The 17,840-nt window shown below is 47.5% G+C and overlaps 1 protein-coding gene across 2 annotated transcripts in view; it reads right to left on the bottom strand.

Annotated features, from left to right (window-relative positions):
* Window positions 1–17,685, bottom strand: part of LOC124714699 (eukaryotic translation initiation factor 4E type 2-like) — a 48,492-nt gene extending 30,807 nt beyond the window's left edge. The window contains exon 1 of one of the 2 annotated variants that reach the window (XM_047243045.1): window positions 17,553–17,685. In XM_047243045.1, coding sequence (XP_047099001.1) covers window positions 17,553–17,572 — 20 coding nt within the window. In that variant the 5' untranslated portion in view covers window positions 17,573–17,685. Of the gene's footprint in view, window positions 1–17,217; window positions 17,344–17,552 lie in introns of those variants that run through there. The other variant, XM_047243043.1, reaches the window with a different exon arrangement.
* Window positions 17,686–17,840: the final 155 nt, after the last annotated feature.

Genomic DNA, 17,840 nt, shown 5'->3' on the forward strand with positions numbered 1-17,840 from the left:
AATGCCCGACAGCCGGCGCAGGCCACCCCAAACGACGGAAGAGGGAGTAAAACTGTTAAAGGAGCTGGTGAAAGAGGCCCAACAAGCTTTTTTGCTGTCTTTGATGACTCTACGGCATTGCGCTCGGAGTCGTTTGTATTCAATACAATTCACCAACATAGGATGGCGGCGAAAGGTGCGTAAAGCACGTCGTCAAGCACGGATAGCGTCCCTACAAGCCTCGTTCCACCACGGGACGGAAACGCGACGTGAAGAAGAGGTAGTACGAGGAATGGAACGTTCGGCAGCATTGATGATAACAGCCGTGAGGTATTCGACCTGACTGTCACAACTGAGAAAATCATGGTCCGGAAAGGTCGCCAGGGAGGAGTAAAGTCCCCAGTCAGCTTTCGGTATGTTCCAGCGCGAAAGACGTGGGGATGGGGTGTTGTGGAGGAGACGAACGACACAGGGGAAGTGGTCGCTCGAATAGGTGTCAGAAAGGACATACCACTCGAACCGACAGGCAAGAGTAGTAGAACAGATCGAGAGGTCCAAGTGGGAGTAGGTATGAGTAGAGTCCGAGAGGAAAGTCGGGGCGCCGGTATTGAGGCAGACAAGATTGAGATGGTTGAAGACATCCGCTAAGAGTGAGCCTCTTTGACAGGATGCAGGAGAGCCCCAAAGGGGATGATGGGCATTGAAGTCGCCAAACAATAAAAACGGCGGGGGAAGCTGAACGATCAGGTGCATCATGTCAGCCCGACTAACAGCAGATGACGGTGGAGTGTAGATGGTACAAACAGAAAAAGTAAAGGCAAAAAGAGTAATACAGACAGCTATTGCTTGGAGTGGGATGGTCAATTGGATGGGACGGTAACATACATCGTCCCGAACGAGCAACATGACCCCACCATGAGCTGGGGTACCGTCCACAGGGGTGAGGTCATACCGCTCCGAGGTATAGTGGATAAAGGCAATACGGTCAGTCGGGCGCAACTTGGTTTCCTGGAGACCAAGGACAAGCGGACAGTGCAGGCGGAGGAGCAGTTGTAATTCCTCCCGATTAGATCGAATACCTCTTATGTTCCAATGAAACAACGCCATCGCTAGTCAAAAAGTTGGGGGAACGAGACGGGGGAAGAGCTGGTCACCTCGACAGCCGCGGAGGGCGCGGAGGGCCAGGTTGCGAGGGAACAACGCTACTACCGACGGGAGGCGGATCCGGTTCCATCGACTCGTCGCCAGCTGCGGCCGCTGTCCCTGGTTGTGTAGGAGGGGCAGCATCATTTGCCGACGAGAGGCCAGCTGAGCGCCTGGCAGCAGAGCGTCCCGGCGAAACTGAGGATGGCCGGGAGCAGCGACTCACGGATGGAGCGTCAGACGAAACGCGCCGGGGTGGAGAGGGGGATAGAGGCTTCTTCTTTGAGGCCTTCTTGGAAGGCCGAGGAGGCACAGGGATGGTGGGCTGGACCCGAAGAAGGTCCTCACGCGCGGACCTCAGAAGCTGGGGTCCGGAACGTTTCCCCGATGGACGCCTGAGAAGAGGATCGCTTCTCAGGTGGCGGGGGGAGAGGAGGAGGAGGAAGGGTGGCCCCTGGGGCAGAGGGGGCGGGGGCCACGGGGGAGGAGGATTTGGAAGGGAGGGATTTGGGAGGCGGAGGCAGAGCCCCCTGATGGGCGGAGGAGGCGGAGGGGGGACAGGATAGGGGTGAGGATACCGCGGAAGGAGTGGACACAACTGAGGCAAACGAAGTGGTCAACGGCACGGGATGGAGGCGGTCGTACTTCTTCCTGGCCTCAGAATAAGAGAGCCGATCCAAAGTTTTGAGTTCTTGTATCTTCTTCTCCTTCTGATATGCGGGGCAGTCTGAGGATCTAGGCGAGTGGAGGCCAGGGCAATTAATGCACCGAGGTGGTGGGATGCATGTATGTTCCTCACGAAGAGGACGTCCGCAATCGCCACAAAGGGGCTCAGCCTCACACCGTGACGACATGTGCCCAAAGTGCAAACACCGAAAACAGCGCATAGGAGGCGGGACGTAAGGCCGCACGTCGCACTGGTAGCACATCACCTTTACCTTCTCTGGGAGAACGTCCCCCTCGAAGGCGAGGATAAAGGCCCCGGTGTCGATGAGACGGTCTTTGGGGCCGCGCTGGACTCGCCGGACGAAATGCACGCCTCGGCGCTCCAGGTTGGCCCTGAGCTCCTCATCAGATTGTAGCAGGAGGTCACGATGAAAAATAACCCCTTGCGTCCTATTTAGTGCCAGATGCGGGACAATGGACACTGGGATGTCCGCTAGGCGGTCGCACGCCTGGAGCGCTGCCGACTGTGTGGCGGAGGTGGTCTTGATAAGAACGGACCCTGAACGCATCTTGCTGAGAGCCTCAATTTCCCCGAAGATGTCCTCAATGTGCTGAACAAAGAACATGGGCTTGAAGGTGGCGAACGTCCCCCCATTGGTTCGAGAACAGACCAAGTAGCGGCGGAAGTACTTCGCCCCAAGCCGGCGGGCCTGTCCCTCCTCCCAGGGAGTGGCCAAGGGGGAAAGGGCAGGAGAACCAGAACTAGAACTAGAAACAGTACCTTTTCTTTTGAAAGACTCGGCCGCAGAGCGACCTGATACGTGTTGACGTTTCATCTGCGAAACGTCCGCCCCGATACCACCCACTCCGACCAGGGGCTCTCCCCACGGGCGCCACCCAGCCTCAGCAAGGGCCACCTGGCAGGATGACCGCTGCCAGGAGTCCTGATGCCCCAAGGAGACGGGCATCTACTCCTTGGCCGACGTGGGGAGGGTGCAGCTCAGGTATCGGCAGTATGATCCCTGTGTTGTCAGGGGGCTACAACCTAGAGGGTACATGACGACCCCACCACAACGGGCTGGCTACCGTGCTGGATTTCTGGTGCCATGGAAAGTCCATCATGATCGCTGGTGCAGATGGAGATGCACTATGGGTGTAACTAGGACAACCCATCAGGCATTAGGCCCAATTTGAGGAATAGTGGGTATGTTTACAACGCTGGTACAATGCTGAGTGCCAAGGTCTTAGTGCACTTAGGACCAGTGGTACACCACGTAAGGTGTCCTTCCCCAAAAGGCTCGTACTTCTGTAGAATTTTGAAAAATGGAGGTCAAACCCCAAGGGGGACCATCACATGGAAGGCCGAAATGGTTGAAACTCCTTTTAGTCACCTCTTACGACAGGCAGGAATACCTTGGGCCTGTTCTTACCCTGGACCTGCAGGGGGGGACTCCTGGATGGTCGCTACCAAAGGATGACAAGGGTAACATTGGTTGATAGCTTGTAGGCTGCTCAAGGAGTCAGTACACAGAAAAAACTAATTCCCAGGACATGAACGAATGTGCTCAAGAGCACGAGATATAGCCACCAACTCAGTAGTGAAAACACTGCAGTCATCGGGCAAGGAATACTGTTCAATATGTCCTCCATGGACATATGCGAAACCGACGTGATCATCCACCAGAGCCGTCAGTTTAAACCACTTCATGGCCTCTGTACATGTCAAGAATCACGAGGAAGTGGCATCGGAGAGCCGCAGGGTTAAATGAGTCCTTAAGACCATGTGAAAGTTTCAGGCACCAACTTGGAAAGTACGAAGCAACAGGAAATTTTGGATAAAAATCGGGAGCAGGCCTCTGAGACCCAACTCGTATAATGTGGCAAGGATATGATGTAACCAGGTCATGTCATACACTTTTCGTAAATAAAAAAAGACAGCAACAAGGTGTTGGCATCTGGAAAAGGCTGTTCAGATGGCAGACTCAAGGGGCACAAGATTATCAGTGGTAGAGCGACCCTGGCGGAAGCCGCCCTAGCATGGAGCCAGTAGGCTACGTGATTCCAGGACCGAACCCGACTACCGACACACCATACGTTCCAGCAGCTTACAAAGAATGTTGGTGGGCCTGATGGACCAATAGCTATCCACATCAAGCGAGTTGTTACTAGGTTTGAGCACCAGAATGATGGTGCTCTCCTACCATTGTGGTGGAAAGACACCGTCGCACCAGATCAGGTTGAAGATGACAAGATGTCGCTGGTAATCAGATGAGAGATGTTTAATCATCTGACTATGGATCCGATCTGGCCCAGGAGCTGTGTCAGGGCAATGTGCTAGGGCACTGAGGAGCTCCCACTCTGTACATGGGGTGTTATTGCATTCACTGTGGCATGTAGTGAATGAGAGGACTTTCCCTTCCAGCCGCTGCTTGAGAGTGCGAAAGGCTGGGGGTAATTCTCCAACGAAGAAGCTCGAGCATTGTGCTCAGCAAAGTGCCCAGAAATCACGACTGCGTCGGTAGGCAACACACCATTTATGTTAATGCCGGGAACACCTGCTGGGGTCTGGTACCCAAAAAGGCATTTGATCCTTGCCCCGACTTGGGAAGGTGACATACGACACCCAATGGTCGATACGTATCTCTCCGAACACTCCTGCTTCCATCATTTGATAAGTTGGCGAATGCGGCACGGAGCTGTTTAAAGGCTATGAGTTGCTCCAGGGGAGGGCGCTGCTGCAGAGCTCGCCGACACTCCTCAATATCTTCAGCAACTTCCGCCACCAAAGGACAGCCTTTCACCGGGCACACTAAACAGCAAGGGATCGCGTTGTCTGCCGCAGAAAAAAATTGTTGTAGTCACCAGCTCAACCATCACAGCGATGTGCCTGTGTGGGGGAGATTCAACAGCGACAGCAGAGGTCAAAGTTTCCCAGTCCGCCTTGTTTAAAGCCCATCTGGGTAGGCGTCCATGGGCCTGACGCCGGGGCAGTGACAGGAAGATGGGGAAGTGCTCACTACCACACAGGCCATGATGTGCTCTCCAGTGGGTAGATGGGCGAATTCCTGGGCTGCAAATTGATAAATCAATGGTCGAGTAACTACCATGAGCCACACTGAAATGTGCGGCAGCCCCAGTATTTAAGAGGCCGAGGTCGAACTGAGACAGTAAAGTTTTAACCTGTCTGCCTCAGCCAGTAGGCACTGTGCCACCCCACGAGAGGTTATGGGCGATAAAATCTCCCAAAAGTAGGAAAGGTTTAGGGAGTTGATCAATCACTGCAGCCGATACATTCAGGGGTACTGCACCATCTGGAGGAAGATATACACTGCAAACAGTTATTTCCTGCGTCACCCTTATTCTGACAGACACAGATTCAAGAAGGGTTTCAAGGGGCACAGTTTCACTGCAGACCGAGTTTAGGACAAACACGAACTCCACCTGACACTTGATTACAGTCAATATGGTTCCTGTAATATCCCTTATAGCCACAGAGGGCAGGGGTCCGATTTGCTGGAAACCAGGTTTCCTGGAGGGCAATGCAGAAAGCAAGTGTAAAGCTTAACAGTTGCCATAGCTCAGCCGGGCGATGGAAAAAACTGCCCCAATTCCCCTAGAGGATGACGTCGTCGTGAGACTGTAAAGGCATGGAACATTCAATGAGGTAGTTTACGCCTCAGGGTCACCTGCTGCCACTGATTTATTGCCTGAGCAGCCTATATTCATTGTGTCTGAGGGTCCGGCGAGATCTAGGTCCTCGGCGGACGCCAGAATCTCCACCTCATTCGCAGATGCAGAGCGTGTAGGTAGCAGTTGTGTGGGTGCCACAGCAATTCCCTTGGTCTTGGGGCTTTGTTTCTGGATTTCTCTCACTGCTCATTGTGTTTCCCTGCCTGGGAGAACTTTACTGATTCAGTCTCTGGGACTGAGGATGATTGTGAAGCCCTACGACCAGCTGCTTTTGGGCTCTTCAGCCACTGGCGGGTGTCATCTTTCCCACTAGCAAAAACCTGGGAAGGGAGTGACCCAAGGGACCCCTTCCTAGAGAGGAGCCGAGGAAGACATACACTTATCCAGTGCAGAAGTGGGGACTCATGGTTGGGGGGGGGGGGGCGGGGGGGGGGGGGGGCCTTGCCCCAAAGGAAGTGATGTAGGGGAGCAACAGGGAGGGAAGTGCCACCCACCATCAAGGGGACAGGTGTAGTCTTCTGGCTCTGAGAGGTGACTGGGGTTGGCAGAGCTGATGGGGCTAGAACTGTTGTAGCGCGGTGTAAGACGATGTCATACGTACAGGATGTAGGCATTCAAATTTCCTTTTAGCCACAGTGTAGGTGATTTGGTCCAAGGTCTTATACTTCATGGTTTTCCTTTCTTTCTAGAGAATCCTGCAGTTTGGCGAGCAAGGGGAATGATGCTCTCCGCAGTTGACACAGCTGGGAAGTGGGGAACATGGAGTATTGGGATGGGATGGGATGGGATGGACGTCCACAACCTCGACATGTGACGCTGGAAGTACAGTGGGAAGACATATGGCCAAACTTCCAGCATTTAAAGCAGCTCATTGGAGGAGGGATATAGGGCTTTATATCACAGCAGTAGACCATTACCTTGACATTCTCGGGTAATGTATCACTCTCTAAGGCCAAGACGAAGGCACCAGTGAGAACCTGATTATCCCTTGTACCCCGCTGGAGACGCTAAACAAAATGTACACCTCACCACTCTAAATTGGCACGCAGCTCATCGTCAAGGCTGCAAAAGAATATCCCTGAGAAATATGATACACTGGGCCATATTTAAGCTCTTATGGGGCATGATCACTGCCCTGCCCCTACTCCAGAGGGAGGTTAAAAACCTTAGAACTGAAAATAAAAACCTAAAGTGCGGGGAAGTCTGTACTTAGTACGCAGAGCCAAAAGGGGGCATTCCACCACAATGTGGGCTACTGACTGGAAGGCTCTACAACCACGAAGTGGGAATGGCTCATAATGCAAAAGGAAACCATGGGTTAGCCTGGTATGGCTGATGCGGAGACAACACAGGCTGGTCGTGGTCGAGTCCTTTCGGGAGAGGCGGAGAAAAGAATGCCACGGGACATGTGTAGCCTCCCCAAAGTTGGCTCATGATTGTGCAAAGTGGGATTTGATATGAAGCTGTAAATCTGCTGCAGGTGGTGTTACAGAGAAGGGGAAGGGGAGGGGGGATAAGCCCCCCAAGTCAAACGATCAGCAAGCTCATTACCTGGGATACCCACATGGCCAGGGACCCAAAGGAAGCCAACAGAACAAGCAGCATGGTGAAGATCAGCGAGACAGTCATGGATGGCCGAGACCAAGGGATGGCAGGAAAAACACCGATCAATAGCCTGAAGGCCATTCATTGAGTCCATACATAACAAAATGCAGTTGAGTTGGGACTGTTTAATAAAGATAAGGGCCTGGGAAATTGCCATCAGTTCCACAGTAAACACCCCACATGCAGTTGGCAGGAGATGATTTACCACGCCAATGGAGGATGTGAAGCCGTATCCCACGTGACCAGCAGATTTAGAGCCATCTGAGTAAAAAACATAGCATCCTGAAACTCCCATAAAAGTCGTCAGAAGAAACAATGGAACACCATCGGGGGAATGGAATCTTTCGGATCTCTGTGGAGATCCATCCGAATCTGGGGTTGAGGTACTAACAAAGGGGGAGGAGGGGGGGGGGGGACGACCGTGGGAGATAGGACAAAGAAGGAAGCTGAAAACCATAGCGAAGAGACGCAAGACGTCCTTGGTCTGGGAACAGGATAGAATAGGAAGGATGAGTGGGATAGGAATGGACAAAGATTGCATAAGAAACCAGAAGCTGGGAGCTGGGACCGCTGAACAGAAAGGGAGGGGGGGGGGGGGGGGGAGGAACCCAGCTTCTGAACCGAAAGGGTGGGAAGGGGGGGGGGGGGGGGGAGGAACCCAGCTTCAACCAGGAGACTGTGAACATGTCTTGTGAACATGTCTTGTGAACATGTCTTGTGAACATGTCTTGTGAACATGTCTTGTGAACATGTCTTGTGAACATGTCTTGTGAACATGTCTTGTGAACATGTCTTGTGAACATGTCTTGTGAACATGTCTTGTGAACATGTCTTGTGAACATGTCTTGTGAACATGTCTTGTGAACATGTCTTGTGAACATGTCTTGTGAACATGACTAGTAGGGAAGGCACCAGTGGCCAAACGGATACCACGATGGTGGACTGGATCCAGGAGGCGCAGTGTGGAAGGAGCAGCTGAACCATAAACTTGACAACCAGAGTCCAAGTGAGACAGCACTAAAGCCCGATCAAGGAGGAGAAGAGGGGAACGATCCGCATCCCAAGAAGTGTGGGCAAGGAAACGAAGGACATTGAGTTTACGGAAACATCCTATCTTCAGAAGTCTGATACGAGGCAGCCAAGTGAGCTTGTTGTAGAAACGACGACCCAAGAAACGAAACTGTGGGACCACAGGTAATCGTTGAGCATCGAGGTAGAGCTCCAGATCAGGGTGGTCCGTAGTATGGCGACAGAAGTGGACCACCTGCGGTTTTAAAGGAGAGGAGGGTCCATGCAGGGGCATGCCTTATAGCACCCTGAAGCTGCCGCTCTGCAGAGTCCATCGAAGAGGAACTAACCCAAATGCAGAAATCGTCCACATACAGAGCAGGGGTAACCAAAGGACAGACAGAGGCCACAAGTTGATCTATAGCAATGAGGAAAAGAAGTACACTCAATATGGAGCCCTGTGGGATGCCATTCTCTTGGGTCCATGGAGAATTAAAAACAGTACCAACCCAAACCCTGAACGACCAATGGAACAGGAACTGTCGGATAAAAATCATGAAGTATACATAAGATATGATGGAGTCAAGCCATGTCATAGGCCTTGCGAAGGTCGAAAAATACTGCAACCAAATGGCGGCACTGGGAAAAAGCCTGCCGAACTGTGGATTCCAAGTGATGTAAATGATTGATCGGAGATCGTCCCTCTCGGAAGCCACACTGGTAAGGGGACAATAGATCCCGAGATTCGAGGACCCAACTGAGCCGACGGGCTACCATCCATTCAAGTAACTTGCAACCAATGTTTGTCAGACTAATTGGCTGATAGCTTTAAACAAACAGTGGGTTCTTACCAGGCTTAAGGACAGGAACCACGATGTTATCCCTCCAATGAGAAGGAAAGTCACCCTGGAGCCAAATACGGTTAAGCACCCAGAGAAGATGTTGTCGTTTTGGAGCACTGAGATGTTGAAGCAAATGGTTATGAATGGAGTCTGGGCCAGGGGCCGTATCATCAGAAGAAGAAAGTGTGGAAAGAAGTTCCCATTCAGTAAAAGGTTTATTGTAAGATTCTGATTGACAAGGGGTAAAACATAAGGCGGAAGCTTCAGCCTGCTGTTCCTGGTGAAGGAAAGCAGCCGGATAGGAGGTTGATGCTCATGCTGTTGCAACATGGGTTGCAAGATGTTCCACGAGAATCAACGGGTCCGCGCAAAGGCTATCCAGTAGGGCAAGGCCGATGGCAACCCTGGAGAGAGCAAAGTTTAGTCCATATCTGTGACAAAGGGACAGTAGAACTGAGGGAAGAAACAAACAGTTCCCAACACACCCGTTTGCTCCATTTGATGAAGTAACGGGCTTTGGCGTGAAGGCATTGTAAAGGTAATAAGATTGACAGTGGATGGGTGCCTCTTAAGGTGTTGCAAAGCTCGACGGCGATCACAGATGGCGATGGCTGTACTCCACTACGGGACTCACCGGCGGCGAAATAGTCCAGATGAGCGTGGGATAGCAAGGCTAGCAGCACGAACAATCACATCAGACACATCACGTAGGACGTCATCAATACAACCCGACAATGAGGGAGAAAACACGACCTATGCAGTGTATAGAGGCCAATTGGCGCGTTGGAAAGACCAACAAAGTAACCTGTCCATCACGGAACAGGAAGAGAGCGAGAGAATCAATGGGAAATGGTCACTATCACAAAGGTTGTCGTGTGGCGACCAGTGTAATGAAGGGAGGAGAGAGGGAGAAGAAAGAGAAAGATCAATGGTAGAAAAGGTACCATGACCAGCACTGAAATGAGTAGGGAAGCCATCATTAAGAAGGCACAAATCGTGGTCCGTAATAAACTGCTCTAAGAGAAGACCTCATCTAGATGGAAATGCACTGCCCCACAAGGTATGATGAGCATTAAAATCCCCGAGAAGGAGGAAGGGAGGAGGAAGTTGCTGAAGAAGGGCAGTTAAGGCAGCAGGTGTAAGAGTCCTGTCAGGAGGGAGATAAAGATTGCAAACCGTGACCTCAGAGTCCAGGTGGACCCTAACAGCATTCGCTTCCAATGTAGTTTGAAGAGGAATCCACATGCTAGCAACGTCCGTATGGAGCAACATACAAATGCCACCAGAGGCCCGACCCAATTTCGACGGAAAGCACGGAACCCACAGAGGGTCGGTGAGTGATCATCAGTAAAATGAGATTCCTGTAGAACCACACAAGCTGCAGAGTAAGATGAAATAAGGGATTCCAACTCCAGAAGGTGACGATAATATCCATTACAATTGCATTGGATAACCACAGAACGGTGTTTCAAATGGGGTAGCTGGTCAAGAGTCAGTTTGCAAAGGTGGGGACAGGACCTCTGGTGACACCAGAGGCTCCTTGTCCTGGGACTTATGTTTTGTCTTCTTTCTGTTTGTGATCGAGGAGGGCTGTGCTGCAAAAGGGAGCCAACTGCAGCAATATCTGGAACAGAAAGAGAGCAGGCGACCTGGGGGCTCACAGAATGCGGTTCTCGTTGTGGTCATGTGGCAGCAGACCTTTGGCCTGGAAGGTGCTGGGAAGGTGCACCCTTAACTGGCAGACGCCGAAGAAGTGGGACACTCCTCCGGCCGGGGAGGGGGAGTGGCACCCGGAGGGGAGTGTGTGGGGACCCCATGGTAAGGGGGGAGGAGAGGGGTTCAGTACTGGGGTAAGGAAGCTAGACATCATTGACACAGGATGAAGACGTGCATACTTCTTACAAGCCTCAGTGTAGGTTAGACGATCAAGGGACTTATACTCCTGTATCTTCTTTTCCTTCTTATAAGCCGGGCAATCTGGTGAACATGGAGAATGATTGCCATGACAGTTAACACACACACACACACACACACACACACACACACACACACACACACACAGGAGGGGGAACACAGGAACTCCCCTCATGAAGTGGATGTCCACAGTCACCACAGAGAGGGGCCTGCGAACAGCGGGAAGACCTGTGTCCAAAACGCAAGCACTTAAAACATCTCATACGTGGTGGGATGTACGACTTCAAATCACATCGATAAACCATAATCCTGACCTTCTCGCGGAGTGTATCCCCTTCAAAGGCCAGGATAAAGGCACCTGTATCCATGCGATTGTCCTTCAGACTCTTCTGAACACGCCAAACAAAGTGAACACCCCACCGTCCTAGATTGTCCCTAAGTTCTTCATCAGTTTGAAGGATGAGGTTCCTGTAAAAAATTACACCTTGAACCATATTCAAAGACTGATTGGGGGGGGGGGGGGTGTACAGGACATAGGAATTGTGCCAAGATGGTCACAGGCACGAAGGGCCGCAGACTGGGCAGATGAAGCAGTTTTGATCAAGATCAAACCCAACCGCATCTTGCTCAGAGAGTCCACTTCACCAAACTTGTCTTCAATGTCTTCCACAAAAAATAAAGGTTTGGTATTGGTGAAAGTATACCATCAGTCCTGGTGCAAACCAGATAGCAGGGGAAAGGTTTTGCCCTTGGCCGACGAGCCTGACCCCCCTCCCGGCCGACGAGCCTGACCCCCCTCCCAGGGGGTAGACATGGAAGGGAAGGCCGAAGAAGCAGCACTGAAAGAATCAGTTCACTCAAAGAGACGGCCGTAGAAGAACGGCCAGAGTTCTGAACCCGTACGCGTTTCATTTGCGTAGCTTCTGCCCTGATACAACCCAGTCTGATCAGGGGCTCTCCCCACGGGCCCCACCCAACCACAGCAACGGCCATCTGGCATGGCGGTCATTGCTAGAAGTTCCATTGCTCCAGGGTGACAAGCAACCACTCCTAGGTTTACATGAGGTGGTCACACCTCAGGTATCAGAAGTGTGATCCCTGTTTTTTCAGGGGGGCTCAACCAAAAGGGTACATAGCGACTCCACCACACAGGCCGGCTATATACCCTAGCATCAGACAACGATGTGAGGGAAAAGACGGAATGAACTAGAAGGGCACACGTCAGAGACACTAGGTAAGGTGCTCTTCCCCAAATGGCTCACACTACGGAATAGAAATTTCGTAATGGAGGTCAAACCCCAGAGGGGAACCAGAGAATGACAAAAGGATGAGGTAATTACTCAACAAAACCAAATAGCAAAGCCAACATAAACAGGAGGATAGCGGGGATAACATAAACAATGACACCAAGAGAGGGAGAGGAGAGAGCGGAGGGGAAGGAGCAAGGACAGGAAAGGAGAGGAGAGGAGAGGAAGGCAAAGGAAATGCAGCGTGGGAAAGAAGGAAGGCTGCAATAGCTCGAGGCCCCGTGCTCGCCACACATGTCCTCACGAAAGGACCGTGAGCCCCCAGGGGAGCAGAAAGTATTGGTTGGTGCACAAGTCCATAGCATTTTTCCACAAGTTTAATAAACAAAACAGATACACATAACAGAAACTTTAAAGTCCCTTCAAGGTTATTCGATAGAGAGCAGGAAAGATGAACATCGAGGGCATAAGTTCAGCTAAATAATGTGGGTGTGGAATGACTTCTCAATGCAACTCCTGTCAGTCTAATAGAATGCGGACAGAGGTTACCATTGAATAGCATCACTTTAGGCAGTCTTCCTGATTGTTCTCAGATTGTGTCTCAGATGTTGACAATAGATGTCACCCGTGATGGTTACATATCGGGGAAGCAACATGTGGTACACCACACCATCACTGTGCTACCAGATACTTAACATTATCTTTTGTGGACACATGCAGGTCTTTGTAGGGGGAGTAGCTGCTTCATCTGGGCTCACTGATTCCTTTCTTTTCCTTATGTTAGCACAAAAATAACATTTCTCATCACCAGTAACAATACAGGATGTGAATGGTTGGTGTTGTTTGTTAGGGCATAAAAACAACTAAGGTCGTACACGCTCATGTCAAAACTATAGAAAATGAAGACAGAGAGAGGACGTAAATATGACTACATGTTAATACCAACCAAAGGAAGAGAAGACAGCTAAAGACAGGGACATGTGGAAATAAATGTCTCTAAAATACACCATAGAGAAACAGAGGTCTTTAACTGAAAATTAAATTTCTTCGCCATATTGCTACAATGGATAAAAAGTAAAACGTGGTTGACAGCCCGCGTGTCATTCACTAAAATGGCGGATAACGCAGACAGCAAACACAAACGAGAAAGTAAGTGGTTAAAAAAAGGCCATTCAGTCAGGAAATGGTGGACCATCAAAGGTTGAGTGCAATGAGCACAAAGTGGTGGGGGAGGGTTTGTGTTGTTCATGAGCCAACTGATGAACAGGCAGAGGTGCACTTATCTCCACCAGCCGATTTTTGTGATTTTGGGTTAGAGCATGCTGTACCCATATACCTGATTTTTTAACTTTTCCCATTGCATGCAAATGTTGCATGATGGCGACTGGTCACAGTTCATCACATCTGACAGATCTCAAGTGCTCTGATGTTGATCAATGTGGATTAATGCATTTAAACAATCTTCATCAAACCCCAAATTCATCCTAAATGTGGAGAGTCACTAACGTCAAAAAAACCCTTCTTAAAACAAGCAAACCATCTTCTTGCCATGCTCTGTCCAACGACATAATCCCCATACATGGCACAAATGTTTCTGGCTTCCTTGCTGCTGCTGCCCCTCTACTGAACGCAAACGGAAGACTATGTCTGAATATTCCAGTTTCTTCACTTGTCACTCCATTTTCTAGTGTCCACAGCTCTGCTCACTATCTTCCTATGACAAAATATAAATTCTCAAATAGCAACAGTGAACAACAAATAAATTACAATTGCTAAATTAATCCATAGTAATCTGAATACCCACATGAAAAAAAATGCTTCAAACTTACATACCAACCTAATTCAGTTTAGTAAAATTATGACTGTTATGACACATTTGTTGGCTTGGCTAAACTCTCAAGCAAACCAATCGACCAAACCTAGGCCTCTTTCTACTCTGTACATCTGTCACCACAATATTTAACAAAAATAGCTTCTTGTCCCAACATTCCCTGCCTCCACGAACTCTCAAACTATCATCTTCCAACCCCCTAGATCTTGGGCTACACAAATTTGAGTGTCACCACCACGTCATAAAAGAAACCTATACAACATGATCTAAGCAACCACCCACATGAAATGATCAACATATTACAAACAAAACATAACAGACATGTACAACTGGGAAAAAACCAACCACCACCAATGTAACATACAACGTTACACTTCAGAAAATATACCAATGGCTTGCACTGTTCATTAGACCCAAAGAAGCATATGTTATTACTATTCAGGCTCCAATTCAGTAAATTTGAATTTGTTACAATTGCTGGGAGATGAAATAATTAAAGAAAACGTTTTGGAAAGCTTATTATTACGAATTCCATATCTCATGGTCTGAGATGCATGTCTGACACTGTACTTAGTAGTGGTGAGCAAAGTGTATATGTTCACATTGTTTGGATTGGAGCTAAAATATGGTCAGACAAATAATTTACCTCTACTCATTGTGAACGGGAACAATGAAACTGGAAGGTCAAAAGAGGCATTTTCATCTTAAGAAGGGTGTTAAGGCAGTTGTATATTGAAGAATTAACAAAGCTAGGGAAATAAAATTTCAGAAGAGGAATAAAGTTCATGCGGAACATATCACTACTACGGTGGTTCACAAAAGACAATAATTCAGGCCAAATGAAAGGCATACCTAGAACATCTGCAGAGAGGAACAACTTAAGGATAGAGAGAAAGAACTTACGGAGAGAAAAAAAAAAAAAGAAAAGAAAAGAGTAAGGGCTTGCTTCAATTAAAAGTTGGTGATGACACAGTAGCAGAAACAGCAAAAAAATTTTCTGTTATAGAAAGCGTAATTTACACGTTATGAAAAAAAAAGCAATTCGGCACAGGGGAAGAAAGTTTTCATCAACAGAATGAGTTCTACTGGTACCATATACTGATACGGAAATAAGGAACAATTTCTGAAGTTGTACATCTGGAGCATAGCATTATGTGGAGGTGAAATATCAAATCGCTGAAAATCTAATAAACAAACCTGAAGCAACATGTTATCAATGAATGTTGAAAATTAAGTGGACAAATAACCTATAAAGTAAAGTTCATAATAGAATGAGCGACAAAAGTAGTTCACAGAAAACCCTTACAGTAAGAAACGGCAGGTTGGTGATACATCTGCTATAGCATTCAGAAATAGTTAATTTGGCATTAGAAGAAGCCGTAGAGCAGTGGTATGAGCAGCGAAAGACAAATATTCTAAACAGGTGACAGAGAGCGATTGATATAATAGTGAGGTAGATATGAAAAAAAAATCTGCATCTGATAGGTAAAGATATAAAACAGTATCAAACAAGAATAAAGACAGATTACAATAATATGGGACAGGGGGCACAAATGTAATGATGCTTGAATTATCCTCTATACAACCTGTTTCAGCTTAAATAGTGAGAAGACCTATTGGGGGGGGGGGGGGGGGGGAGGAGGAGATGATGCTATATCAAGGCGCATAGCCATTTGGATCTAGTACTCATTCTGTGACTTGCACAGGTTAGTTGGTTGATTTGCAGAAGGGGACCAAACAGTGAGGTCATCGGTCCCATCAGGTTAGGGAAGGAAGTCGGCCGTGCCCTTCCAAAGAAACCATCCCGGCCTTTGCTGAAGCTATTTCAGAAAATTATGGAAAACCTAAATCAGGATGGCCATTAAGTGGGTTTGAACTGTCGTCCTCCCGAATGCAAATCCAGAGTGCTAACCACTGCACCACTTCGCTCTGTACTTCCACAGGTATACAGGTATAAAGAGAACATTCAGTTCACAGTGCTCTGTAGCATCAAAATTTTATTGATCCTGTTTAATAAAGTACTGTCACTGTTGATGAAAGTACAATCTGAGAGCAGTATCAAGACTGACAAAGAAGCTCACCACTTATAAACCCACCATCAGTTTCTCCCCTCCACTCTGAGGCTATCAAGGTATATTAACAAAACACTAGGCATGCTTGAAAATATATTTACCAACATCCTACATATCATAAAATAAACACTACAGGCAACAGCTGTTACACATTGCCTAACAAACACTTTCTAACTTCAAATGTTATACACAGAAACCAACTATACAGGCCTACAGATAATCTGGCCTATGGATAATATGTCCAGAGTTTAAATGTGCCATGAAAGGAAAATATTTACTGGCAATCACAATATGAGTAGGCTATATTTATATACTGATGTGGAAACAGTTTGATTTCACTGTATGTGTTTAGTGAAGAATATCAATTACCTACCCTATATTTATTCAAAGCTATTTCCATAATTACCTTGCCACATCAAATATAACTGTAAAGACAAACAAAATCTGCACCAATGTCTTCACACCTTTAGGCCTACTACAGTTTTGTGCTGTTGTTGCCTCATTTATATGAAAGGAACAGAGGCATTTTAGTACTGGTACTCCAAACAAGCAATACTGGGAGGAAATACTGGTAATTGTGTGTGTGTGTGTGTGGTTTTTTTTTGCTTTTTTTTATGGAAAAAAAGCTATTAAGTAGGAATAACATATCGGTGTGTGCTAGATCAATAGCACTTACTGTAGAGCAAATGCTTTCTCTCTTACACAAATTATTTACTGCAATGTGTCAATAATTATGCAATATATCTTTAGCTTGGCCAATTACCAATAAGCAAAACGATGATTAAAACCGTGAATCTAAAAATGTAAGAGCAAAATAAACACATGAAATGGATTTCAGTGATTGGATGTCACCTGCAAGCAAGGTGGTATGGTCTCTGTTAACCTGTCGGTATTTGTTGTGAAAAAAAAAATTAGCAATTTATTTCTTCACGGATTATTTTACAGCGGTGCAGGATTTGTCATCTTAATATGAGGAACAGCATTAATTCATATAAACACAAATGTCAATATATACATGCGTTGTAAGGGGCATTAGGCAAATGTCATGTTACCACAACACGTATATTACGACGTACAAGCAATGGTAAAGATAACGATACAGAATGAACCATAATTTAGCACCATTAACTTACGGCGCTTTTGCAATTAGAAAGCAAACTGTCATAAAACATTATGAAATAATTCAGACACATGAATCATAATCACTAAACAGTACTAACCACAACTTATCCATGTTCTGCATTTAAATTTTATGAATACAAAGACTTCTACAGCAATACGCAAAACAAAACAGTCACAACTCAAGCACTGCCCACGACGATTTATTTCTCGTGTTTGAAGCAAAACACGATTGCCAATTTAAAACGAAACCGTATATGCGACGAATTTGTATCATCAAATGACTGGAGTAAACGATATATTAAAGCAGTAACACAATCAACATTTCAGTCATTTGAAAGTTAGGAAAATTAGCAAATAAGGAGAAAAATCAACAACTAAATATCGGAGTCAATACGAAAGCGGCAGGGAACGACTCCCGTATACTAGAACTTACGGTTCAGTTTTAGTTGACATATTTCCAGACACGTCTGACAGGGCACTTACAATATTTTAGAACCAAATGTTCACTTCAAATAGTAAACGCAAAACGCTAGTTGCTTGGTACACTAATGGTAATGTTGGCAATATGTTAACGCGCATCAAGCATTTATTTTCAGAGTTTGGTTTTCTAGTTCTACGATTATTTTAGTGAATTATTCTTTACTTCACAATAGGCCGCAAAACGTCTGGCGACCGTAGCGTATTGGCTTTGTGTAACTCTTATTCTCAATAAATGATGACA

Source organism: Schistocerca piceifrons, chromosome 1 (genome assembly GCF_021461385.2).
Source record: "Schistocerca piceifrons isolate TAMUIC-IGC-003096 chromosome 1, iqSchPice1.1, whole genome shotgun sequence".
NCBI classification, from domain to species: Eukaryota; Metazoa; Arthropoda; class Insecta; order Orthoptera; family Acrididae; genus Schistocerca; species Schistocerca piceifrons.